The 26633-nt window shown below is 41.2% G+C and overlaps 1 protein-coding gene across 2 annotated transcripts in view; it reads right to left on the bottom strand.

Moving 5' to 3' along the window:
• Positions 1–26633, bottom strand: part of KIAA1210 (KIAA1210 ortholog) — a 129199-nt gene that overhangs the window by 57896 nt on the left and 44670 nt on the right. For both annotated transcript variants that reach the window (XM_089684917.1, XM_089684916.1), the window contains 2 exons: positions 15811–15887; positions 3035–3203 (listed from right to left, as the gene is read on the bottom strand). In XM_089684917.1, coding sequence (XP_089541043.1) covers positions 3035–3203; positions 15811–15877 — 236 coding nt within the window. In that variant the 5' untranslated portion in view covers positions 15878–15887. The remainder of the gene's footprint in view (positions 1–3034; positions 3204–15810; positions 15888–26633) is intronic.

Genomic DNA, 26633 nt, shown 5'->3' with positions numbered 1-26633 from the left:
GCCTACAAATAAGGTTGTCAGGTTTGGAGAAGAGTTGAAGAATTCTCCCTTTTAACATCGGAACCAACTTGGGAGACGGTACCCTTTTGCTCTGATACTTGATCTGCTTAACCCAGGACTTTTGGCAAGTACTCTACTCCTCTAAACATCTGTTATCTGTGTTATTGCGCTCTGTGTTTATAGATATGTAAATACGTTTATTGCACCATTTTGACCTTTTTAGTAATAAATCTCATTTTCTGAAAAGTGTTGAACTGTTTCTAAAGCTCTGTAATGCAAACTAAGAATCCCTGTCTCTGAAGAGCGCTACTGTGCGTTTTTAAACCACTATATACCTCTGCCTGCGGTGACCGTGGTATACAGACGATTATTCAAACATCATAGTGTTATTGCTAATATTGGCGAGTTTCCTCCTTTTCTCTACAAAAAGGAGGTGGTGGCAGTGTGAAGGGTTAATTGCATAATTAACCTGACCCAGTAACAAATCGCTCTCAGGCTGCAGGTACATAGATTGTGGTCCATTAGCTGGAAAATCTTTGTGCAGAGTGCAGCTGAGCGTGGCATTGGTACGCACATGACAGCGCGGTGTTAGATTGGCTAGTCCTTCGGTCACGAGTTGGTGAGAAGGGCTGGGGGTCTGACGCCACGATCGTCACAGCGCCGGCATGTGAATAGCGGTGGTCTGGAAAGAGGGATCCCCTTAGTGAGCTATTTGGGTTGGTGCTCCCTATAGCGCCAAATATATGCAAGTGCATTAGATTATACTCTTAATATTTGTAATAAAAACTTGCTGCACTATGAATATATTTTTGGGGGGCTAATTTCTGAGAAAGCCTCAAGGATTCTGCATAACTAGGCAGCACACCGAATGCATAGGGGATTTGTGCTTACATGTTGCTGGCTACTTTGTTGGCCAAGTGGATCTGATGAGATCCCATTTTGGCTGCACACGGTGATGGAACACAAATGGATTTGTATGCTTTGGTTATTATTGGGGCTGTCACATCAGATTGGTGTTTGGGACTTTACTTCACTATTTTTTTGATTTTATGAAATGGTTTGCACAGGTCTTCTATGTTCTAAATGTTTTTTGTTTTTTTATTTGACATTTCATGCTATAGATTGGTTAGCGCCCTATTTCTTCACTTTATTTATAGGAGTAAGTGTGATTGCACTTAAAGGGGCAGCTGCCTAGAAGTATTGATTTTTGAGATGTAATTTATCTTTTAATTTGGTTTGGCGCCATTTCACATATTTTTGTATACAATGGGCACAGGATCATCAGAACTGGACCATGGAGCAATGGAAGAAGGTGGCCTGGTATATGAATCATGATTTCTTTTACATCATTTGGATGGTCGGGTACGTAGGAAAGAGATGGCACCAGGATGCAGTATGGGAAGAAGGCAAGCCAGCGGAGGCAGTGTGATGCTTTGGGCAATGCTCTGCAGGGAAATCTTGTTTCCGTCATGCATGTGAATGTTACTTTGCCATGTACCACCTACCTAAACATTGTTGCTGACCAATAATATCCCTTCAAGGAAACTGAATAATGCACCCTGCCACACTGCAAAAATTGTTCAAGAAAACTTTGAGGAGCATAACAAGTGTGAGGTGTTAACTTTGACTCCAACATTCTCTAGATCTCAAGCCAATTGTGCATCTATGGGATGTACTGGAAAACAAGTCTGACCCACGTGGTCCTCACCTCACAACTTACAGGACCGAAGGATCAGGGCTGGCAGCAAAAAGTATCTAGGTAGGTGGTCATAAAGTTAGGCTGATCGGTGTAAGCATCCAATGCTACTGACATCTTGCTACCTGTGTCTACAAAACAGCAACTTTATGGGATTACAGTTTTCTGTTGAATGTTTAATGCTCATTGGAAGGCAGCAGTTTTGTATCCATATTGTTGGAATGTCCTACATTTTTTTAGGATAATTGTTGCTTCACTGTGTAGTTAAAATTAAAGAGTAGTTTTGGACAACTTTCTTGAAATAGGGAGCCTCCAGTACAACCCTCGAAATCAAAGGATTTCAAATACTCGGTGAGTGTAATGCTAGAGAACGTTGTCAGACTGTAGACAAGCAAAAGGATATGGTCAAAGACTAGGGACATGTTGCAAGAGATGGTCAGAGATTGCAGACATGTCCTAATAAATGATCAGGGAATGAAAATGCTATAGGAGTTGCTGGTGGCTGGGCATGCTACAGGAGACCGTCTAGAGGGTTAGATTACAAAAAAAAAAAAAAAAAAAAAAAAAAAAAAAAAATAATAAAAAATGCTGAGAGTTGTTGGGAGACTGTGGGTATTGTTTAGGAGACAGATCTGAAATGCATTAAAAAGGAGACTGCTAGAGATCATTGTTATTACAGGGACAATCAATGCTTCCACATTTTTCTCTGTTCAGCCCTTTTAAAAATTACCTGTGCCACATAGGTTTCACCCAGCACGATCCATTATAAACGATCACAGAGAAAACGGTTATATAAAAAAGAAAGCCATTGACTGCACAGAAAGAGCTTGAAAGTAATACATCCAGCCATTGAACTACTAGAAAGGAATCTAAAGAATAACACCTAGGTAAGGAAAACACCAGCTACTGTCTTCAGGAACCCCAGGGGCTGCACAAAAAGTGCCACAAAGTCACAGGGTGGGCACCAGAGATTTAGAGTATACAAAAGATATTCTATAATCCTGTTCAACTCTGATCTAATCTGTCTATAGTAATTGGGTTTCTATGGATGGCTGAGCTTGGCACAGCAAACTGCTCTTTGCTTTTCCTGCTTCAATAAACCCATAAGCTCAGTTCACAAATGCATTACACATGCAGTGTTTTATTATGATGATATATTATTTGCTTCCCACTTTATGGATGAGAATATATTTTTCAAATCGACCCCAGTCATTACAGCACAGGTGAGCTGAAGGTATGGTTTGTACTGTACACATATCACAAAGGGTTTTTTCGGCTAAACAGACTTCCCCATTAAAAGGAATATTTTTGTATAAAACTAAACAAGTCTTTACTTACACAGATTCACGAGTTGGTTGAAAGGCAGACTCATTGGCTCCAGACACACTGACATCACTGCTGGACTGGCTAGGTTTTAGGTTGCTTTCCCTGCTTGGAGCTGGAGATTCCTTCCTCTTCTTTTTGACAAATAATTTTTTGAATGCCTGGAATTTAGATTTTTTTTTTCCTGTACAAGAAAATAAACATCAATGCAGCACAGGATGTACCTTACACCTTTATAGAAAAAAACAACAAAAAAAAAAACACAAACCTGACTGAGGTACCTGAATATATATATATCCTTTTTTTTTACATATATTGTACTGAGAATCATGCATACCTTTGCTTATTGAATTTTGCACTGACCTTCTCTTGTTTTATGTATCTCTAGCTATGGTTCAAGATGCAGCAAGCTACACAAGATATAGCTCTATATGGCTGAAGCTAGGTTTTGTTTAGCTTGTGTAACTTGTGTCAAACAGTGCAGTTGGCTCTAGATTAGTGGAGGGCAAATGCGAAACTCCAGCTGCTGTGGAACTACATGCCCCATGAGACATTGCAAGACTTACAGTTACAACCATGGCTCCCAGAGGCATAATGGGAAGAATGAGTTACTTGCGGAGGCAAATGCATGATGGGACATGTAGTTCTGCAACAGCTGTAGGGCCGCAGTTGTCCATCCTTGCTCTAGATCAGGGGGTTGCCAAACCTTTTAAACAAAAGGACCAGTTTAGAGTCCTTCAGGCTTTTGGGGGCCAAACTGTGGCCACTGGGAGTAGCAAGTGTCCTGGCATCAGTGAGAATAAACAATGCACCATCTTTAGTACCAGGTGAAGGAGTGTTTGGCATTAGTGGGAGGAATGGTGCCCCAATGTTGGTGTCAGTGGCAAAAGCTATGCCCCATTGTAGGCGTCAGTGGGAGAGATAGTTCCAGATAAAAACAAATGGCCACATCTGGCCCCAGTACCACAGTTTGAAGGTCACAGTTCTAGATAGATCAATTAGCGAAGGATCCTTCCAACACAGTCTCTGTAGAGGCAGAATGATCAGTTAAAGGGCAGGCTGTCTGGAGAGGAGGAACTCCAAATCCAAAATATTACTCTTGGGTTATATTAATCTCATGTCATTGCACTTTCTACCACACAATTAGATAGACCCTGTTCACTCTTCACATAGCTAGAACGCGTGACCAGCTCAAAAGTTTTGTAAAATTTACACGTTTCCCTGTGTCAAACATAATGGCACTGTAAGCGCATTGTGCATTTTGCCACAACTCTGGAATTGCACAATTCTGATGGGCATCATTCACACCCAAGAACAAGTCAGTGCTCGATTTAAAAATGCACATAGACAAAACCTTGCAATGCAACCAGGGAATACATCCTACAAAAGAGGACTCAAGGCTTCAGCTGCTCATCCAGGTAAAGATGTACTCCACCCCAATCCTATTGGTCACCAATATGCTAACATGGGAACACATTTGTTTCCCATTTTTGTGTGAAAAAGATATAAAAAAAAAGCACAACTACCCTTCTTCATGCATCTCATACATGAAGTCTGAATAGCAAATGACAGCACCAGAAACCACCTCTCCTTCGCTCTATGACCCACTTTGTAGCAAATGACAGCAACATACAAACATTCCTACAATCACCAAGGAGATTCAAACCAGCCTTCAAAGTTTGAATATGACTGCTAATAATACATCAAAGTAGAAAGTGGAGAAGTAACACAAAACACACGCTTCAGAAAACAAACCCCCCCAATACCATGTGCGAGGAGCTTTGAAAATCTTAATGAAATGGAGTGCAACTAAACTCCAATTCCCCCCCCCCCCCCCCCCCAATAATCAAAAATCTCAAAAGTATCAAAAAGGTCTCACACTCTATGGGGGAATTTAATAAAGCTGCTGCGCCACTCTTCTGACATTAATCCCTCTCGGTACTGTATTGCAGCAAATTAATGAAGCATTTACAACACTAGGTTATGACAGCGACTCATGCAACAAATTCAGACAGTTCTAAAATGGGACAGTTTTATTTCTTGTCACATTGAATGCGCCATTTCTACATTGTGTCACATTGAATGTGCCAAATTCAAAAGTGGAGCAAATTAAAACCAACCATCTTTTGGCGTACAGAGAGTATATTGACCTGTGTGTTTAATGGTAAAAGGTATAGCAAATAAAAAGTCATCATATTCTGTTTTAAACCCAAATAAAGGTGCCACAGACAATTTTCCATACATCCGTTTCCTGGCTTTCTTTATCATCATTCGTGATCAGATGGTTCACTGTGGGATTTGTGTGGCTGGTTGAAGGGGTTGTACAATTCCATGACATTAAAGCAGTATTAAACCCAAAGAACACCATTATATTGCAGCCAATTCTTAAATGATATGGCTGCATTAGTGGACTTTTTAGGTGGTTTCCTTATTTTCACCTGGTGATCTGACTAGTAAGTTTGTTTTTGCAACAGAACAAGCTCTCCTGCAAATGGATCAGTTTGAGTTGAGGCAAACCATCTACCACTAACAGAGATGCTTACAAAGATCAGCTTTTATTTATTCATGTAAAATCTTTATTCCAAAAGAAAAAAAAAAACATAGCTGTAACTGCAGTGTGAGCTGGAGTTTGGCTTCAGTTTGTTAATGTAACTAAATATACTAGTCCATCGAACACTCCCCTCCCCCCAAATTTACAATGCTGCTGTCCAAATGTGCCCCTGTGCTCCTTCATTCAGAGTGGGAGCACTCTAATACAGAAGGTGTGTTAATGGCCAGATCACCAGGCGAAAACAGAAGGAAAAAAGCCTACTAATGCAGCCACCAAATCTAAAGATTGGAAAGCTGCATTATATTACATTTTTATTTTGGGTTTATTACTGCTTGAAGGTCATTTACAGCCATTAACATCTGTCAGTTTACAAATGTGTGCCAACAAGATTTGCTTAAAAAAAGGTTTAGGCATTACATTTGAATGTATATAAATGTACACACCGTTTCAGCTAACTGCTGGAGGCCCAGACAAGTGTGACTAATAGGAAAAAAAAAAAAAGTACTTGCAAGCAATAAATGTGGACCACAGTAACAGTATAACAATTGTTTGGCACTAATAGGGAACAGAAATTTGTAAGACACAGAATAGAATGTGAGGGGGGAAAAAAAAAAAACACACATAAAAAGACACACAGACACAACCATAGTTTGCTGCACTGGAATATTTCCTTCCCAAAAATCTAGAACTGAAACAATGTGAAACAAAATACACAAATCCCTTTTACAGGACCTTTCACTCACGAGGATAAAAAAAAAAAAAAAAAAAAAAAAAAAAAAAGAAGAAGTAGATGTGTAGTCAATCCTTCCATTTGGTGGCAAACACAATGACTATAACCATTTCCAAAAACGAATAAAGTATGCAAAAGTACAATGTGAGATTAGAATCTGAGGATGTCAGAAACACATAAGCAACTAACAGATCCCTTAAGGTTAACAAAACACAGCTGCCTTCTACAGATCCCTATTGCTCACCACAATAGTTAGATGTTTTAGCCACATTGGATATGTTAAGCAAAATAAAAAAAAGTAAGAATTTAGCCGTTACATATCCCCTTATTTTTACAAGATTTATGCTACTAGGAAAAAATAAAATCGGGGTTTCCAAATTATGACGACCGATGGGTCATATCTAGCTCACAGCAACTCTGATGTAATGACAGGCTTCTGATGTAAAAGGGGAACTTTGATGTGATGGGGGGGCTTCTGAAGTAAAAGGAGAACTGAGATGTAATGAAGAGCTTCTGATGTGAAATATGGGGGGGTGATTTTATTAATTTTTAAATAAACAATAAAGCCTTCAATTGAAAAGACGGACAGATGTTTGCCATCAACAGTATTCTCTAATATTATAATGTTTGGTTTAGGGAACCTAGTCAGATTTCTCACACCTTCAGGTGTCTCCAAGGGTGCCTTGGCAAAATGCCTAAAAATTGCACACAAGTCAGCAGATGGATCAGCCTGCCTTTTAGTGACACAAAGCCACAGGTTTTCATTGTGCACTACTAAAACCACTTAGCCACCGATGTCTTAACAACCAATCATGTCGTGGTTGATAAAGAGGACATTTGGCACATATAGAGCATCCTTTTTTGCCCATACTCTGCCCCTCTCCATCAGCACTGGGGTCACATTATCTAAGTGAGTGGGAGAAACTGAGCCAGAAAAGAAACATTGGAATACTAGTCAGCTTCAGTGTACAAAGGTCTATTTGCTTTGGAAGAATAAACCACCTCTAATATTGGGTATCCTACACATGTGTAGGTTGCTGTGTTATGTAAAACTAAGTTTTTAAATTTTAGAATGGGGTGCCTCGGATTGTACAGAATTTTAAAGGGTTTTAAAGTGTGCCTTGACTGAAAAAAGGTTGAGAAACACTGCTTTAGAGAAATGACAGATCTAACATCTAACCAATAACTCCAAATTTCTGTCTTCTACGCATAGATAATATCCATTACACACAACTGGATTCAAATATAAAACAGAACCTATAATCATGGTCTTATTTCTGTGTTGCCAGTATAGAGGATAAGGTATTCGTGTAGCACTACTTCTGCAGAAGCCGCCGTATTCTGGGTTTTCCGTTGTATGCCTCAACTCCAAGAACAACCTCAGCCCCTCTGAAAACACCTGGTTGAATTCACATTACTGCAAGAACTTAAGAACACTAGGTAGAAGATGATCTTTAACTCAGCTGTGAATTGGCACCAGGAAATACAGTCATGGCCGAAATTGTTGGCACCCTTGATATTTTTCCTGAAAATCAAGTATTTCACACAAAAAAGGTATTGCATTAACACATGTTTTGCTATACACATGTTTATTCCCTTTGTATGTATTGGAACAAATATAAAACAGAGGCAGAAAAGCAAATATGACATAATGTCACACAAAACCCCAAAAATGGGCTGGACAAAAGTATTGGCACCCTTAACTTAATATTTGGTTGCACACCCTTTGGAAAACATAACTGAAATCAGTCGCTTCCTATAACCATCAATAAGCTTCTGACACCTCTCACCCGGAATTTTGGACCACTCTTCCTTTGCAAACAGCTCCAGGTCTCTCTTATTGGAAGGACACCTTTTCCCAACAGCAATTTTAAGATCTCTCCACAGGTGTTCAATGGGATTTAGATCTGGGCTCATTGCTGGCCACTTCAGAACTCTCCAGCGCTTCTTTGCCATCCATTTCTGAGTGCTTTTTGACGTATGTTTGGGGTCATTGTCCTGCTGGAAGACCCAGGATCTTGGACGCAAACCCAGCTTTCTGACACTGGGCCCTACAGTGCGACCCAAAATCCTTTGGTAATCCTCAGATTTCATGATGCCTTGCACACAGTCAAGGCACCCAGTGCCAGAGGCAGCAAAACAACCCCAAAACATCATTGAACCTCCACCATATTTTACCGTAGGTACTGTGTTTTGTTCTTTGTAGGCCTCATTCCGTTTTCGGTAAACAGTAGAATGATGTGCTTTACCGAAAAGCTCTATCTTGGTCTCATCTGTCCACAAGACGTTTTCCCAGAAGGCTTTTGGCTTACTCAAGTACATTTTGGCAAACTGTAGTCTTGCTTTTTTATGTCTCTGTGTCAGCAGTGGGGTCCTCCTGGGTCTCCTGCCATAGCGTTTCATTTCATTTAAATGTCGACGGATAGTTCGCGCTGACACTGATGCTCCCTGAGCCTGCAGGACAGCTTGAATGTCTTTGGAACATGTTTGGGGCTGCTTATCCACCATCCGGACTATTCTGCGTTGCAATCTTTCATCAATTTTCCTCATCCGTCCACGACCAGGGAGATTAGCTACAGTGCCATGGGTTGCAAACTTCTTGATAATGTTGCGCACTGTGGACAAAGGCAAATCTAGTTCTCTGGAGATGGACTTGTAACCTTGAGATTGTTGATATTTTGCCACAATTTTGGTTCTCAGGTCCTCAGACAGTTCTCGTCTCCTCTTTCTGTTGTCCATGCTTAGTGTGGCACAGACAGACACACAATGCAAAGGTTAAGTGAACGTCTCTCCTTTTTATCTGCTTTCAGGTGTGATTTCTATATTGCCCACACCTGTTACTTGCCCCAGGTGAGTTTACAGGAGCATCACATGCTTGTAACATTCTTATTTATCCGCAGTTGTGAAAGGGTGCCAATACTTTTGTCCAGCCCATTTTTGGAGGTTTGTGTGACATTATGTCGAATTTGCTTTCTTTCCTCCCTTTTTTTGTTTTGTCCCAATACACACAAAGGGAATAAACATGTGTATAGCAAAACATGTGTTAATGCAATACGTTTCGTGAGAAATACATGATTTCCTGGAGAAATATCAAGGGTGCCAACAATTTCGGCCATGACTGTAAATCCAAGACCGTTGAGTGGTAAATTAACTTAATGCATGGATATTGGTTAGAATAAATGGTGGTTTCAATATAAACACACATACAGACGGTAGGTTCAGACACAGTCTAGTAGAAAATATAATCACTATGCCAAGATAACCTAGAACAGAGTTCTGTACCACTAGACTGGGATTAACTCATGAAATCAGCAAGGTCAGCAAGAAAGTGCATATAAGCAGTAACTGCAATGTGAACACTATAACTAGTCTAGAAAGCACTCTAGGATAATTGCTAGGATATGGTGCACTGTCCCATGAGAGGTACCTTTTAGCATAAATAGGTGAAAGTCTGTGTAGCAGCTATAATGGGACAGTCTTTACTCTTCAGCTGGCTAGAGTTGGGGCCTGGTTGTACTGTTGGTGCACGTGAGAATAGTCCCAGTCAAACCTGCAGGCAGCAGTAAGACTATTAGATGGTTATATGGTCAGTTCCTAAAGGGCTCTCTCTAGCAACAAATTGTAACATTGCCACAGCAGAAGCTCACCATCCAGTCAAACACAGTGATTAGTCCACTCTCTGCTCTGCACCCAGGTGACTCTGGCTGTTGGCACCCCCAAACTCAGTGATGCAGATCCTGCTTAGGCCACTGATATGCAGCAGTGATGGTGCATACTGGGAAGCAAAGAACTCTGATCTCTCTTGGCAAGAGGAGGCTGTGGCCTGTTCAGCCTGAGGAAAGACAGCTCTCACCTCCTCCTCCTGGCAATCTCTCTAGAAAATGCAGTTCAAAAAAAGGTCTTTATTACAGAGCTGCCTGACTATTGAACTCTTAGAGCCAACGGCTCCCTGCTCTTGCTGATATAGCAGCAAGAGCACTACAAAGGCAGCAGCTCCAGAGAGCAGCTGCAGCCAGTGTTACACTCACTCCTCATTCTTAACCAAGCACTTGGCTAAATTCATATAGACAAAAACAATTAAAAACACAGTACAATAGGCGTTTAGAAAGTGCAACTCAATGCAGGGCATGGAAAAAAAAAATGCAATATATATGTAATTGACACTTCTCCAAACTATCCGCTTTCGATTGCAAAACAGAGTTCCAGGGCCTTTAAAAAAGGTTTCACAAATGCACATTAGCAGCATAACACAAACGGCCATATATGCAAACCCTTGCACGAATCCCAGAAGTCCTGTAAAAATGATACTGCTACATAAAAAGGAACACTTATGAGCTCATTGAGTGTCACGTTTTGTTGTCATTCAATTGGGCTGATTCTGACTTCCACGGCCACGGTCCATGGAAGTATACCTCTACTATATGAGGCAAGGACTGCTCACCATCTATAGGTGTATGTTCCTCCTCTTACATCCAACTAAAGACCTGTTTATGAGAACTATATGGAGTAATCAGATGGAGATATTTCCATTGTAATAAACAGAAGAATAGATAACAGTAATGACATTTTTTTCCTAGAAGGATATGCCAGAATCCTACGGAAACAATTAACGTGAGACACTACATCACTACTCTGCAGAATTGTGATTGAAGATATGTGCAAGTTCTGAAAGGTGCAGACATACATAAAAGGATGCATGGCAGACCAGATATGCATTAGTATGTCATGACTGGTTTCCCAAACTACATCATTGAATTTTTCCCAGTTGGCTTTGAAGAGAATCCCTGATTCAGCATTTACAGGTGATGAAAAGTCTTCTTGACCTCCCCCTTTACTTGATCTACAGCAATCTGTTTGGCAGACTGGTCCCTGTTCTTTTTGTTTTGGGCAGTTTCATTTGGCAACAATACATAAGAAAATGAAATATAGCACTCTGCTTGGGAAAAACACACAGTAATTTAAAAGCCAGATGTGGTCTTTGAGGCGAGCTTGTAAACTGCTTGCTTCTAAGTACAGGGCTTGGTATAAACAAAAAGGAACCGTATCGTTCAGAGACGGCACAGGCTGTCTACATCGGTTCTGTTGGAGCTTCTTCTAAAAGTGTGTTTGTGTGAGTGCTTATGTGTGGCCAAGTGTAGAAACCAAGGCCTGGCATCTGTCTAGCAGCACCAAAAAAGGTAGTCGATTTAGAAAAAGTGTTTACAAGAGAGTGGAGAATATCCTCAACTAAATAAATGGAGAAACGGTATCAACTACAGCGCCTTGAAAAAGTATTCATACCCCTTGACATTTTCCACATTTTGTCATGTTAAAATCCCAACAAAATACATTTACGTTTTGGTTGTATGTGATAGACCAACACAAAGTGGCACATAATTGTGAAGTGGATGGAAAATGACAAATTGTTTTCAAAATTTTTTACAAATAAAATATCTGAAAACTGTGGCATGCATTTGTATTCAGACCCCTTTACTCTCATACCCCCTACTAAAATCTATTGGAACCAATTGCCTTCAGAAGTCACCAAATTAGTAAATAGAATCCACCAGCTTGTAATTTAATCTCAATATAAAATACAGCTGTTCTGTGAAACCCTCAGGAGGTTTGGTTTTTTTTTTTCTATTATAGAGAACATTTAATCATGAAGGCCAAGGAACAGACAGGTCAGGGATAAAGTTGTGGAGAAGTTTAAAGCAGGGTTAGGTTACAAAAAAAATATCCCAAGCTTTGAACATCTCATGGAGCACTGTTCAATCCATCATCTGAAAATGGGAAAAAAAAAAAAAAAAAGAAGGACTATGGAACAACTGCAAACCTACCAAGAGATGGCCGTCCACAAAATGATGGGTTGAACACCCCCCGTTTGGTTCGCAGTCAAACATTCAAACCTAACTAAAGCAAATTTCGAACTGGGACAATTCACTAAGCGGTATCTTACCGCATCTGAGTATGTGGCAAGATACCACACAGCTACTAAAATACCACATGAGTTCTATTCCTAAAGTGGAGTTCCACTCACTGTAAAAACAAAAACAAAAACAAAAACAAAAACAAAAAAAAACACAACACCACACACACCAAAAAGTGGGGTTTCCCCCCAAAAAAAAATTCATACCAGACTCTTGTTCTGGTATGCAGCACAGCAGGTTAGGAAAGGGGTGGGGGAACATTTCCTTAACAGTGAAGTATGGACTTTAGGTTGATAGGTGGGTCTTTTTTGTAGCTTGGGATGCTAAAAGCACAACATTCGCTTACTACTGACCATCAGTTCTTTGAGATTTGCCTTTTGTTCATAGCACAACAGCAGGAAAAAAAAAAAAAATATATAGTCAGCCGCTTCTATTGGTTCTTCACTTTTCCCCCGATGATATGCACCGGACCTGCACACCATCTACTACGAGTCTCTGCTCCTGCAGCCTCCTGTGATATGTAAGGCGGTATCCTAGGAGTCTAATGACCAAGGACAGTCAGTTTTGTCTAGGAAAGAATGATGGTGGTTTGGGTTTGTAAGGCCAAACCGGCATTTTGGGGGAACGAATGCAGGGATAATATAGAAAAGTGAAGGTCCTCCTTAAAGGCCTCGTTCACAACATACATTCATTTTCCATATTATTGCAAACATTTGCTTCAACAGAAAAAACTCACTTTGCCTAAGTTGGGCCTTAGAACTTCAAACTTTTAAACAAAATGTGCAAATTGAGGTAGACCTGACATCGTATATGTATGCCCCAAGAAGCACTTTCCCCCTCCCCCATTCGCTGTATGGGCCAGAGAATGGTCTACTGTTGCCTTAAGATTTTATCTTTTTCTATGCTTAATAGAATTCTGAATGAAAAAATACTTGTAGACATATTTGAACATGCTAAATAAATAAATAAATAAATAAATGGTACAAAAATGTACTGTTGACTGGCTCACTATCTCTGCTGGAAGTTTATTCCAAGCATCAACTACTCTTCGTAAAATAGTACTTTCTGAAATTAGATTTGAGCATTCCTCCAGTTTGTTCAAGGTCCTTGATTTTGGTTTCATGTTGAAAATACTGCCCTGTTGAACCTTATTCACCTCCTTGATGTATTTAAAAAAGGTTTCAATCATGTCTCCCTTTTCCACCAGATTATACATGTTAAGTTCCTGAAGTCGATCATGATGTGTTTTATCCCCCAGACCTTTCACCATTTTTGTTACCAGTCTCTGGACTCTGTTCTGTCTTATGGATATCTATATGTAGGCGAGGTCCCCAGAACTGGACACTGTATTCTAAATGAGGTCTAATTAAAGATCTATATAGGGGAATCGGGACCTCCTTTATCCTGCTGTTGACCCCTCTAATGATGCATCCTTGATGTCTATTTGCTTTCCTCACTGCCTGGCCACACTGTTTGCTCATTTTGCAATCACCTGTAATCAAGTATCCCCAAGTCATTTTCCTCTGTAGTTCTGGTTAACACTGTACCCCCAATGTTGGACTCTCAAGGGATTCTTTTTCTCTAGGTACACTATTTTACATTTAAAAACATTGAACTGCAATTTCCACTTTTTTGACCAATCTTCCAGCAATGCCAAATCATGTTCCATGTTACAGACACCTCCAGGGATATCAACCCCATTGTATACCTTTGTGTCATCAGCAAAACGACATACCTTACCCAACAAACCTTTAGTTTTATCACTTCTATATAGATTATATGTTGAATAAACCTGTACAGCTTTAATTGCACTTCTGTCTTGAAAATAAGAAGTGTTTATAATTACACAGTAGGATAGTCTTTCTCACAGGGAAGGCCTAGTGGTGTCTGAAAATACTAGTCACTTTACAACAGCAGCCTTCTCTACAGTCTTAAAAGTGACTGCTTATTAAAAAAGAAGGAGTGTGTCTATAAACTGCCACTGCATATACAATTAGTTTACACAGTCATTCAGTCCCTAGATGGCTTATCCTGTAAATAATTTTACCTTGGCAGCAATTTTAAGGCAAGGGGAAAATCTACTGGAAAGGCAAGCATGTCAGCTATTCTATTACTCTTATATGTTTCCATCACAGCATTTTTTAGAATGGCTTTTAAAGTGCATCTAAACCTAAGCACTCACACCAAATATATTGTTTTACATGTTCATTCAATAGGCACAATTCACAAAGCTTTAACACCAGCTCAAGGCATTACTTTCCTAGCCATGTGAGTGTTATTTTAAAATGAAATTTGAAAATTATTCCCCTAAAACACCCCCCCCCCCCCCCCCAACAAAAACCTATCCCTCCTAATTCATTTTCAAAATGTTGCCAACTGTGTTGTTGAACCTGCCAGTGAAATATACCTAATGCAGCTTCCTGTGTGGCAACAATGATGCACCGCTCCTGAACTCAGCAGAGTTGCTACCCTTATGTAGGCTGTGCCTGTTTGATGTACAGTAAAACATGAAAATTCTGCAGGGAGTATGACCATTGGCATTGCCCATTACCAGGCCTGTAACTTGTCAGTCAGCAGCGGGTGACGCCTAGTCCTGCCCACTGCATTCTAGATTGGAGTAACTGCCTCTGTTGTGGAAACCCTCCCACTAGGAGTTGCAGCGTCTGATAGGGACATATGAGAAGGAAGGAAAAATGCATTTTGCTTACATTGACACTTAAACATCACATAGTAACTGGATTTTGTACATGACTGTCATATGAAACCCTTCAGTTTTTTTAAAAAAAGTAAAAAAAAACACCAGCCAGAACATTTTTATATCAAGTTTTGATACAGTGTTTGAACCTCAGTAAGGTGTTCACTACTGTGCATGTTTTTATGCGCTATGGCTTGCATTTTATGCGGTTATCCATATATATAAAGGATTTTTTTGTCCATGAAGACACAAACATAAGAAAAGTGACCCAAAAAAACAAAACAAAAACAAACACCACCACCCAGATATAGAACAGCTTACATTTGCTGGTTTCTCTCTCACAATCAGCTGAAATTTTCAGCCTTTAAAAAAAAAAAAAAGTTCACCTTTCGTAACATTTTACACCATATTCAGGGTGTAACATGTCATGTTCAGACCGGCCCCCGCTCTCCGCTTTAACAGATGGCGGGTGATCTTCTTCCTCCTCTCTAGCTGTCAAATTAAAAAAAAAACAAAAAACCCACATGGCCTACAGGGCTCCACCCACACAGCATGTCACTCATTCACAGTCGTCTGTGAATGAGAGACTACAAGTCTCGACAGCCTTAACAGCTGTCAGCTTGTAGTCCTCCATGAACTACCATGATTCTCCCTGTCAGTATATCTGCTTGCTCGTATATCCCATATGGACAAGCAGATACACTGACAGATCTGCAGGAGACCTATGTGGCACCAGCGATCTGCTCTTACGAGGCTCCTGCAGACAAAAATAAATGCACATTTTTTCTTTTTTGTGCATTTATCATTTTTTTTCCATAAAGGTGAACTTATCTTTTAATGCAAGACAATTTAACACCAAAATGTTAGTACTGTCTAAAGACCACAAAATCTAAAATGTACATTTACCTGAGCAGTCTCCAGGGGTCTCTTCATTCTCAATGGTCTGTGTGCCCTCTGCTGGTTTTGCAGCCATAATTGTGTCACTAAGGAAGAAATCAGCAGGTTAGTCTTTTCCTTAGCTGGCCATATTTCTCTTCAGCAATATTCTGAATGCATATAAAGACGGTCAATTAGTGAGACAATGCTCATCAACTGTGCACACACACTTCATCTGAATACACTAGGTGATATCTGGCAGCACCCTGCCCATTCAGGCCATATGTGATGTATGATTGTGTTCTGGAGCTTAATGCCTGAGCTACCATATGGTACCATTGGAATTACATTTAATGTTTTCAACAGTAACAATGCTTGCATATATGAAATACAGAAATTAAAGAAAATATTGTTTATACAAAAAACAAATATATGTGCATTTAACAGTATAAAACCGCCTTTTAGAAAAACGCCCATATTTAAAGTGATATCCAAGGCTTGAATTATAAAAAAAAAAAAAAAAAAAAAAAAACCAACAACAACAACAACAACAACAACAACATTTTCCACAGAAAGGGGTGCTTACAATGACTGATTATCTTATTTTCTTTGTAAAACCTTTATCCCAAAAGAAAGAAATGCAGTAACTGCATAAGGAAAAAAAAAAAAAAAAAAAAAATGGTTAGCTGGGGCTTGACTTCAGTTTGTTATTCTATCTAAATCTGCTACTGCAACTAACATTCCCCACCCCCAGATTAATAATGCTGCTCTCCAAAGGCATGTCAGTTACTCCAATACAGGAGATATGTTACTGGCCAGATTACCAGGTGAAAACAGAGGGAAATAAAGCCTGAAAAAGAAAACAGATTCAGCCACAACATCTGATTGGTAAATTGCAATAGATTACATTTTCGGTTTTGAGTTTAATACCGCTTTAAAAACTGGTTCACACTGAATGGAAATCGCTCTACTTCACTTGACATGGCAAGATTTCAAAGCCGCTAGTGTGGCTTGTCTGACATCTGTGAGACTTCATGCACAGATGTTTTTGCAAGTCACATGAAAATCGCCAAAAATAGCGCAGGAACTTTTCAAAATTAGTGCCGCACTGCAAAATCAGAGTCACACCAATTAGAACGGTTCCATAGGCATAAATAGGGTGCGACTTGTCATGTGATTTGACAGTTCCAAATTGCATGACAAATAGCACTGCTGTGAACCAGGACTAAGTCTTTTCAATACATATGTTCCCAAATTTAACAGGAAAAAACCCACCCCAAAGTCCTTTGATAATCGGATGTCATTCCATGGCACACATTGTTTTTCATATGTGGTAATTACCAGAATGTGCAGATTTTAACTTGTGAGTTCACAGTGGCTGTTGGCATAATGCCAGGAGTGGATTAAAAAAAATAAAAATAAATACACAGAAGACGACTTGACATTAATTTTTTTTCTTTTAATATAAAGTCTATTTTAAAGCTAGTTAATTTATTATCTTTTAAAGTTAATTCATTCAAAAGAAAAACTCAAAATGAACAAGCTGTATGTAATTAGATCCTTTGCAGGTCTGTGTGACTTCTCTCTGTAGACCTGGATAGTCCTGAATACAAAGCCAGTGACTGACAGAGGAGAGTAGTACACAACTTAAAACAGGTACTAATGAGCAACACATCCATACCCCCTCTCTGGGAACTACTGCAACCGGCTCCAAGAGAGTCTGAAGTATTACAAACAATATGTTTGCTAGCCAGAGCAAGGCATTCATTTTTGGAAAATGACCCTGTGAGAGTAGTCAGGCCAAGCAACACGTTCAGCCTAATTTGTTCAAGTAATAGATTTAGCAGGCTGACACTTGAGCTGGCAATCTGTTTATTTATAGGTGTGAGATGATACACATCTCTTGTGAAATTAGAGCCAAACAAAGGAAAATCATCAGCGACATTTTAGAGTCACATAAAAGACTACCACAAATAATCCGCACACTAAATCCCAGTTCATGTCGGGTCAATGCACAACTGTCTGCATTGTCACAATTCTTGGAAATCTCCCCTCCGAATTTCCGCATTCAAAATAAGAAAAAGTAAGTTCCTTGTTATATACAAGGAACCTACTATGGGAAAAAGTACCTTCTATTTTGGTGTAAAGTGAACTGTTCAGGGATTTAACTATGCTGGATGTATACATTTCTGACATGTCACAATATAAAGTATAGTACATTTTTGAAAGAGTATACCTTTATCATTGAAAAGTGCCTTGGCTGACATGTCATCAATGTGCTGCAGGAGGAAGGAAACATCCTCAGGGATTTCAACATCCCCATCAACAACCCGGCTACTTCCCAACTCCTCCTCCCAACCTCCTCCTTCGCGCTCACACAGCACACAGTCCTCCACCCACACCCTGGCCCTCGTTTTCTCCCACCTCTGCACCCCCCACAACTTCACTAACACCCCCTTCCCCCTCTCTGACCACCACCTCCTCACGTTTTCCATCTCCCCCTCCTCTAACCCCCCCCCCCCCCAAAGTGTCAAACCATCACCAGCCGTAACCTCCGCAACCTGAACCCGGCCCATCTCCACCCGGCAGCTGACCGTCTGTGCGACAGTTTCCTTCCACTGTCATGCCCTGACCTGGCTACTACTGCGTACAACGACTCACTGTCGGCTGCCCTCAACTCCCTGGCACCCCTAACCATGTGTAACATCAGACCCCGACCGCTTCAACCCTGGCAGAATGACCATACAAAATGTCTCAAACGACGCAGTCGCGCACTGGAGCGATTATGGAGCAAAACCAGATCCCCTCGTGCGTTCTCCCTCTACAAACCTGCCTTCCTCACCTACACCACCTCCCTCCACACCGCCAAGCAAGCCTATTTCGTAACCCTCATTAACACCCTCTCCACCTGTCCTTGCCGGCTCTTCTCCACTTTCAAATCCCTGCTCCCCCCCCCCCCCCCCTCCACTCAGTACCTCATTCACCTCCCACGAGATTGCCAATCATTTCCAAAACAAGATTGACGCAATCCGTAAGGACATTGTCAACTCACAATCTACCTCTCCACCTAGCCTCCCACCCCCTCAACTCTCCCCTCCTCTGACCTTGTAACCGCACTGCCCCCCACCATACCTAACGCCCTGCACACTATCACCTCCCCAATGCTCCGCTCCTTCAGCCCTGCTACCACTGAGGAGGTCACTTATGTCTTCACTGAAGCCCGCCTCACCACATGCCCCCTGGACCCTATCCCCTCACAACTCCTCCAGTCACCCCCCTCCTCCATCATTCGCTCCCTCACCCACATCTTCAATCTCTCCCCTCTCTACTGGCACATTCCCCTCCCCCCTAAAGCACGCACATATCACCCCCATACTCAAAAAACCCTCCCTTGATCCCACTGACCTAAACAACCTTAGACCCATCTCCCTGCTAACACTCACTTCCAAGATCCTTGAGCGCTTAGCCTATAATCGCCTAAGCGCCCACCTCACTGACAACAACCTCCTTGATCCACTACAATCCGGCTTCCGTCCCCTACACTCCACTGAAACCGCCCTACTTATAAATCACTAATGACCTGCTAACAGCCACTCCTCCGTCCTTCTGCTCCTCGACCTCTCCGCGGCCTTCGACACAGTCGACCACCCCCTCCTTACCAAACTGCACTCCTTTGGCATCAGGGATGCTGCTCTCTCCTGGTTCTCCTCCTACCTATCCCAACGCTCCTTCAGCGTCACCTATAACGCTGCCACCTCCCCCTCTCTGTTGGAGTCCCCCAAGGCTCTGTCCTCAGACCCCTCCTCTTCTCCATCTACACCTCCTCCCTTGGCAAACTGATACACTCCATCAAAACGTCAACTATCACCTCTATGCCGACGATACACAAATTTACCTCTCCACCCCTCACTCTCTGCCTGCATCGCCCACCTCCTGATTGACATATCAGACTGGATGTCACTCCATTTCCTCAAGTAAAACCTGTCCAAAACCGAGCTCCTGGTCTCCCCCCCCCCCCCCCCCCCAGCCCGTGCCCCCCCATCCTCTCCATCACTACTAACAAAGCCACCATCAATCCCACCCCACACGCCAAAGTCCTGGGTGTCACTCTGGACTCAAACCTTTCCTTCCAACCTCATGTCCAATCACTATCAAAGTCATGCAGGCTCCACCTCCGCAACATCTCCAAGATACGTACATTCCTCACCCCAGACACTAAACATACATACATACATACATACATACACACGAACCAGAACTGAAAGCAGATTATGTCTGTCTTTCTGGTCCGCTATTGGTTTCCCAGTGCATCCAGGGATATCTCATACCTGCAATACCCCCAAAACAAAGCGAAAACTGACTCTGAATAAAAAAAGTCCCTCAAAAGCTGCAGGTGCCGTTCATGAGCGGTCATTGACTTCTATGGACACTTTGGAGATACTTTGCTTCAAAAATTATACCCCATATTTTCTTGGTGCTTCAAAGTAAACACATGTGAACAAGTCTGTAAGCAAACCATTTTAGTGAGGTGCTTTAATTGGCAGAGTGCTTTATTAAAAAAAAAAAAAAAAAAAAAAAAAAAAAGTGTGTGTCCAATGTCACATTTTGAAGTGTAAACAAGCCCTACAATTTTTTAAAGAGCAGGGAATGGTTAAAAAAGGAGAAGTATAGCCAAAGCTTTCTTGGCTGTACTTCTATGGATTACAGAAGTGCAGTTAATTCTGCACTCTTGTGAACAGTTTTCAGCAGACGGGGCTAAAGTCCACTGTTGGCTGAAGTCACAAAGCCGGTCCAGGCTCTGAGGAGATCCTGACTATATGGTCGGGATCCACCCAGCTGGTTCAGCCTCCCAGAGAGCCTGAGCCAGCCTCTCCCACCCCCAGCCCATTGTTTCAGTGAGCTCTGGAGGGGCAAAGCAGAGAGCTGGTGACTAAGTCACCAACTCTCATCAGCCTGGGAACCGAGAACTGCATGATCAGCAATGTTTGATTGCTCAGTTCTCAGTCTTAGAGCCGGCATGGGACATATGCAGCATCAGACCGATGCTGCATCCACCTAGGTGAAGATATATACACTCACCGGCCACTTTATTAGGTACACTTTGCTAGTGCCATAAAAACATCCCCCACACCATTACACCACCACCACCAGCCTGAACCATTGATACAAGGCAGGATGGATCCATGCCTTCATGTTAATGCCAAATTCTGACCCTGCCATCTGAATGTCGCAGCAACTAGTCTACCCATTCATCTCTGACATCAACAAGGCATTTTCATCCACACAACTGCCGCTCACTGGATATTCTCTTTTGGACCAGTTTCTGTAAACCCTAGAGACGGTTATGTGTGAAAATCCCAGATCAGCAATTTGTGAAAAACTCAGACCAGCCCAGCTGGCACCAACAACCATGCCATGTTCAAAGTTACTTCAATCCCCTTTCTTCCTCATTCTGATGCTCGGTTTGAACTTCAACAAGTCTTCTTTACCACGTCTAGATGTCTAAATGCATCGAGTTGCTGCCATGTGACTGGCTGATCGGCAACTTGAACAGATGTACTTAATAAAGTGGACGGCAGGACGTGCACGTGATAGAGATATATATATTTTTTTGTTAACTGTAACCTGAACTTCTCTTTTAAGACCCATGTCAGTTTCTTTTTCCCTTTACTATGTCCTGTAAGGGAGATTTCCCTTTCGTTGCACTCAACAGCTGAACCTGACCCATTCATCTAAATAGGGTCTTGCTACAACTGCACGTATTTGTGGCATGGGTTTTTAGGAGTTAAACCAGGCAGTGAGGAAGCGACAATGCTTCCTCACACCGCCTATCAAGAGGTCTTCTAAAGAGCAGCCCACCATCATTACTCTTCAGAGCGCTAACACTAATGTAAACTAGCCCTTAGTATTTCCAAATCGTGTATACTTTGTGATCCAAAGCATCCCTTGTCTGAAAATGGATGCCAAAATATATCAGCTAATGTTACCATAAAAGAAGGAAAAAAAAAAAAAAAAAAAAAAAGCCTTTTCGCTTATCTGAAACTGTAGTACCCCCCTTTTCTCTTCTGATATTTGTTTATTGCCAATATATGTTCCTCATTCATAGCTAAAGCCTGCAGTGTTTTAAACAAATGTTTCTCAGCCACCTCTGTGTGTGCTAGTAGTAATGCAGACCATCTGGCTGGAATGAATTGTTTTTTGAAAATGTAACAGGAGGAAATGCCTTTGGTGCATGGGGTCACATTCAGCCAGTAATTACATAGCGGGGTGGGGGGGGGGGGGTTGCAAGAAAGAAAAACATTATGACCAGCAGCTATTTTACAAAACCAGTCCAAAAGGTTTGTCTCATAACATTGACTCCACCAACATTGCAAGTTCTATACAGTTTTAGAACGAATTATACTATAAAAAGTAACAACGAAAATACAAACGGGCCCAATTTAAAAAACACGCAAAAGACCTTGCAGCTGAACTGCACCTTAACAAAAGAGACCATTGTTTTATAAGGGCAAGTAAGGGGATCCAAACATTCATTTTAGCTTTATTGTTGGTCATTATATTAGTAGTATTATTGTAGAAGATTTTTTTAGGCAATTATAAATCCGAGTTGTATGCTAACATTTGGCATTCTGCTTAGAGGTAAAATAAAGGGGAGCTCTAATCATAACTATTCTCTCTGCTTAGGGTGGACAGTGGCATAGAATGTGAAACTATTTGGGAAAGCATGGTGGCTCAGTGGATGATGTCTCTTGGTGACACTTGGGATCTGGGTTCAGTTCGAACATAAAGAATGTATGTATGTATGTATGTCTGTTTTCATGGCTTTTCCCAAAGGTGCATTGACTTGCATAGCTCAAAACACATGATTTGGTTACTCTACTTCTCTGTAGCTTGTCTCAGACAATACGAAGGCTCTTTGAAGTAAACTCCTAAAAAGGGCCAAGCACAAATGTGAGATTTTGAAATCTAAAGCGATGTGAATGTTTTAGTCCTATGTAAAATGCACACATTTATCATTGCAGCTCCACTAAAACCGGACCTGTCTTTCTGAAAATCCCAGTTGTCCGGCTGTCATGCTGATTATATATATTTAATACTTAATAAGGCTTTGTTCACACAGCCATTACTCTATATAAGAACTGTGTGTACACCAAGCATTTCTAACCTTTCAGCAAGCTTCAAGCAGCTTTGTTAAAGCTTTTAAAGAGCACTTTAGCTCCAGTATGGGGATGTTAAAAATGGATCTGGTCATTGTTCACTGCGGAAACTGGAAAAAGGGCCTAGGAACAGAATTAGAGCACCTTGGATTGGCCAACATTTGGAGTTCGGCCAAGCCCTGCTCTTGCAATGCATCATCTGTTGTAACCAGTTACAAAAAAAGTACTCCTTTGGTGGTATATAGTACCTAGCCCACATGGTTCCTGGTCAATCCCCAAACTTCTTGCATTAGATGTATTATATGCATGGTAGCTCAGATTCTGTTATCACATCTCCAAGAATTTGCCTGCTGATCCTAGTTGAGGGCTTCTCCAAAAAAATTGCTGATCGGATACTAAATTGAATTGCTTCTATTCTTTGCCAGGAAGGCACTCACACTTCACTGGAAAAAAACCCTTGGATCCCACAGCTGCATACTGGAAACAACTGGTCAACTCCAACCTGCCGCTTTACAAAGATACTTATGCAAATATGGGTTGCATCCAAGAGGTTTAACAATCTGGATTAACAAAAGTGGCTAGTGCATAGTTTGTCACTTGCATCTGGGCCTGGGCCTTGGGGGGGTAGGATATAATTTAGGCTTTAAATGTTCTTTTCTTGTATCCTGCCTTCTTAGGGGGAAACCGGTGTCAGGCTGCGATCATTGAGGTTCCCAATGGGTCTAGCATGAGCAACACATACATGCCATTCTCTATTTTTTGTGCCTTTTTCTTTTGTATTTGAGAATTCTGTTGGTATGGTGTACCTGGTTTTGTTTGGAGTAGCCTGCCCCTGCGTGTGCTAGGCTACCTGTGCCTTTTCTTCTTTTGCAAATGCTGAAAACTAATAAAAAAAAAAAAAAAAAAAAAAAAAAAAACACACCCACACACACCATGACAAAACAAATGTTTAGAACTTGTTGCTTTTGAAGGATACAAGTAAATACGCTTTGTTGTAAACTTTTTCATCTCGTAAAACAGTTAACAGCAGCTTGGATGTTCAGAAGACAAGCTTCTAACTACAGGAAACATTGGAGGAAGTTTCTGACACAGCAGGCAACCTTCATCCTTGTGGATGTAATGTAACATCAAACGACCAAGCGCAATGCAGACATTTATCACTTCCCTCCCTGCCACCAGCCCATGTCCATAAAAAGCTCCTGAGAATTTCTGTTGTGCTCGGGCAACAGGAACTCCGAGCAACCTTAAGTAGAACAGTAAATAATAATACAGGAGTACATAGGTTCACACATGCTATTGCATTTTGGATTGTAAGCTCCAAGGATCAGGCCCTCCTAACCCTCTTGTATTGAACTGTATTGTTGCTGTACTGTCTCCCTTTATTTTGTAAAGCACTGAGCAAACTGTTAGAGCTATATAAATCCTGTATAATAATAATAATGATGATGATTAGAGCATGTCAGAAGATTGTATGAACTTTTCTGCTAGAAGGGGATTTTAAAGTTCAGATGCAGACAGTTTGGCCCCACTTTGTCCATCTACAATGCCCATGCTCTTATGGTTCCATTTAATCAAAGTTTGTCTCCATCAGGAATACACAAGGCAAATACAGCATGCTTCACCTGTGAACACAGCTGTCTACTTTTTCCTCTCATTTCTCCATTTACTTTCCATAGGTCACCACTGGTGCAATCCTAAAACGGATCCTTTTTATCCTTTTGGTCCTAAGCAAAATGTATTCACCAGACACCTTAAATTTTGACATTGGCAGCTACACCTACAACTGTTAATGTGAAAGTTACATAATCCATTCACTTAAATGTCATCCCACTCAAATCTTTAAAGTTCATGGGGTACCCATGCCTCTAAAAGCTACACAAGCACCAGAGGCATAACCCGGTGCAAGAAACCATAAAGGCCCCCCCTAAACTCTGGTCCCAGGGTCCTTCCCACCAATCCTGTGGCCCTTTACTCCCGTCACGGGGCCCATTATTGCCGTGCCGCAGTGGGATCTTTTCACATGTCCTGCAGCAGACCCCATTCCTGCTGTTTTGGGTAGGGCTGCCACCTTTTCTTCAAGCCAAACACAAACACTTTACCGGTGTGCAGCAAATTAGTTTTTTGTAGTATACACTATACATATATTTCACGATTAAACATTTCTAATTATATGGATTTAATAAAAAAAAAAAAAAAAGTTCACCCTTTACATCTGAATCCACAGAGGGGGACTCCAATGCCAGGGAGAACTCTGGGGACTTTGATATAAGAAGGAACACTGGAGAACTCAGATTTAAAAAAAGGAGGCGACTTTGATGCAAGGGGGAACACTAAAAACTCTGGTTACCAAAGACCCCCTTATCAGAGTTGCCCTTTACACCAGAGTCCCACTTATATCAGTTTCCAGCATTTCCAGGGCCCCCCTTACATCTGGGGCCCGGAAGACATCTTGATGATGAAACATTGGGCGGAGCCTCCCTCTGACATCGTGGTGTCAGCCATCTTTGGAAGCTTTTTTTTTTATGCTTTTACTATTCCTAGGCCTTTAAGTAGGGTTTTATTTGCACAAATAAAAAGGTACATTGAACATATTGCACTATGAGAGGCATGCTTTATTTTCCATGACACTATTTTGACATTGCAACTGAGTTGACTTACTGATGCCTGTGGATTCGGTGTCCCGACATGATTTGAGAAATGTTTGGTCCTGACATGTTATGGAAATCTGGATGATACTTTATCCACAGAAAGCTGGAAATTACCCCCTACAGTTAAGTGGTCTTTTCATCTGGTAAGCCTCCATTTATTCACATGGTGATTGTTTGCACACGTTGGTGATTAATTGGATGAAAAAGGATTCACGTTAACACCACATTTATGGAACGGGAAATTAGTTTCACAAATTGATTGCGGAGCCCATTATTTATGTGGACTTTATATGTCACTGTTTATATCAATTTGATCACTTCAGATTTATGGCTGTTTTCACATTATGTAAATTTTATTGAATTTTCCATACATTAGCGCAACAGTTAGATTTTTTTTATAAGAAGAGGAGGATGTCTCTTAAGTGTTTGCGGCTTTGTACATTAGAGAAGGGGAAATCTGTGTGGTTAAATTTGTTTGAGTTAATTTGGAAAGAATCATAATCTATGGCCTGCCCTAGATACACTAGCGTGTGTGTAACACACACACACACACACACACACACACACACACCAAATTAAAGCCAAAAACCTCTAGCTACCACTTTTTAAGCAGATACAGATGATTGCAAAATGAACAAACGGGTGACCAAGCCCCGGGAAAAGCTAATTGAATGCTAGGATGCATCATTAGAGGGGTCGCCAGCAGGAGGAAGGAGGCCCAGATTCTCCTATATAGATCTTAAGTTAGACCTCATTTAGAATACGGTGTCCAGTTCTGGAGACCTCACTTACAAAAAAGGTGTTGATAAGCTAGAACGAGTCCAGAGATGAACAAGAAAAATGGTGAAAGGTCTGGGGGATAAAACATATCAGGAGAGACTTCAGAAACCTAATATGTACAGTCTGGAGGAAAGAAGGGAAAGGGGAGACATGAACCTTTAAAAACCATCAGGGGGGTGAATAAGGTTCAAGAGGGCAGTATTTTCAATATGAAACCAAAAACAAGAACACGGGGGACATGACCTCAAAATAATCAGAGGAAAAGTTC

Source organism: Staurois parvus, unplaced genomic scaffold (genome assembly GCF_062004578.1).
Source record: "Staurois parvus isolate SC_StPar_1 unplaced genomic scaffold, SC_StPar_1.0 ptg000361l, whole genome shotgun sequence".
NCBI lineage: Eukaryota > Metazoa > Chordata > Amphibia > Anura > Ranidae > Staurois > Staurois parvus.
This window is presented reverse-complemented; position numbering and strand designations above follow the sequence as displayed.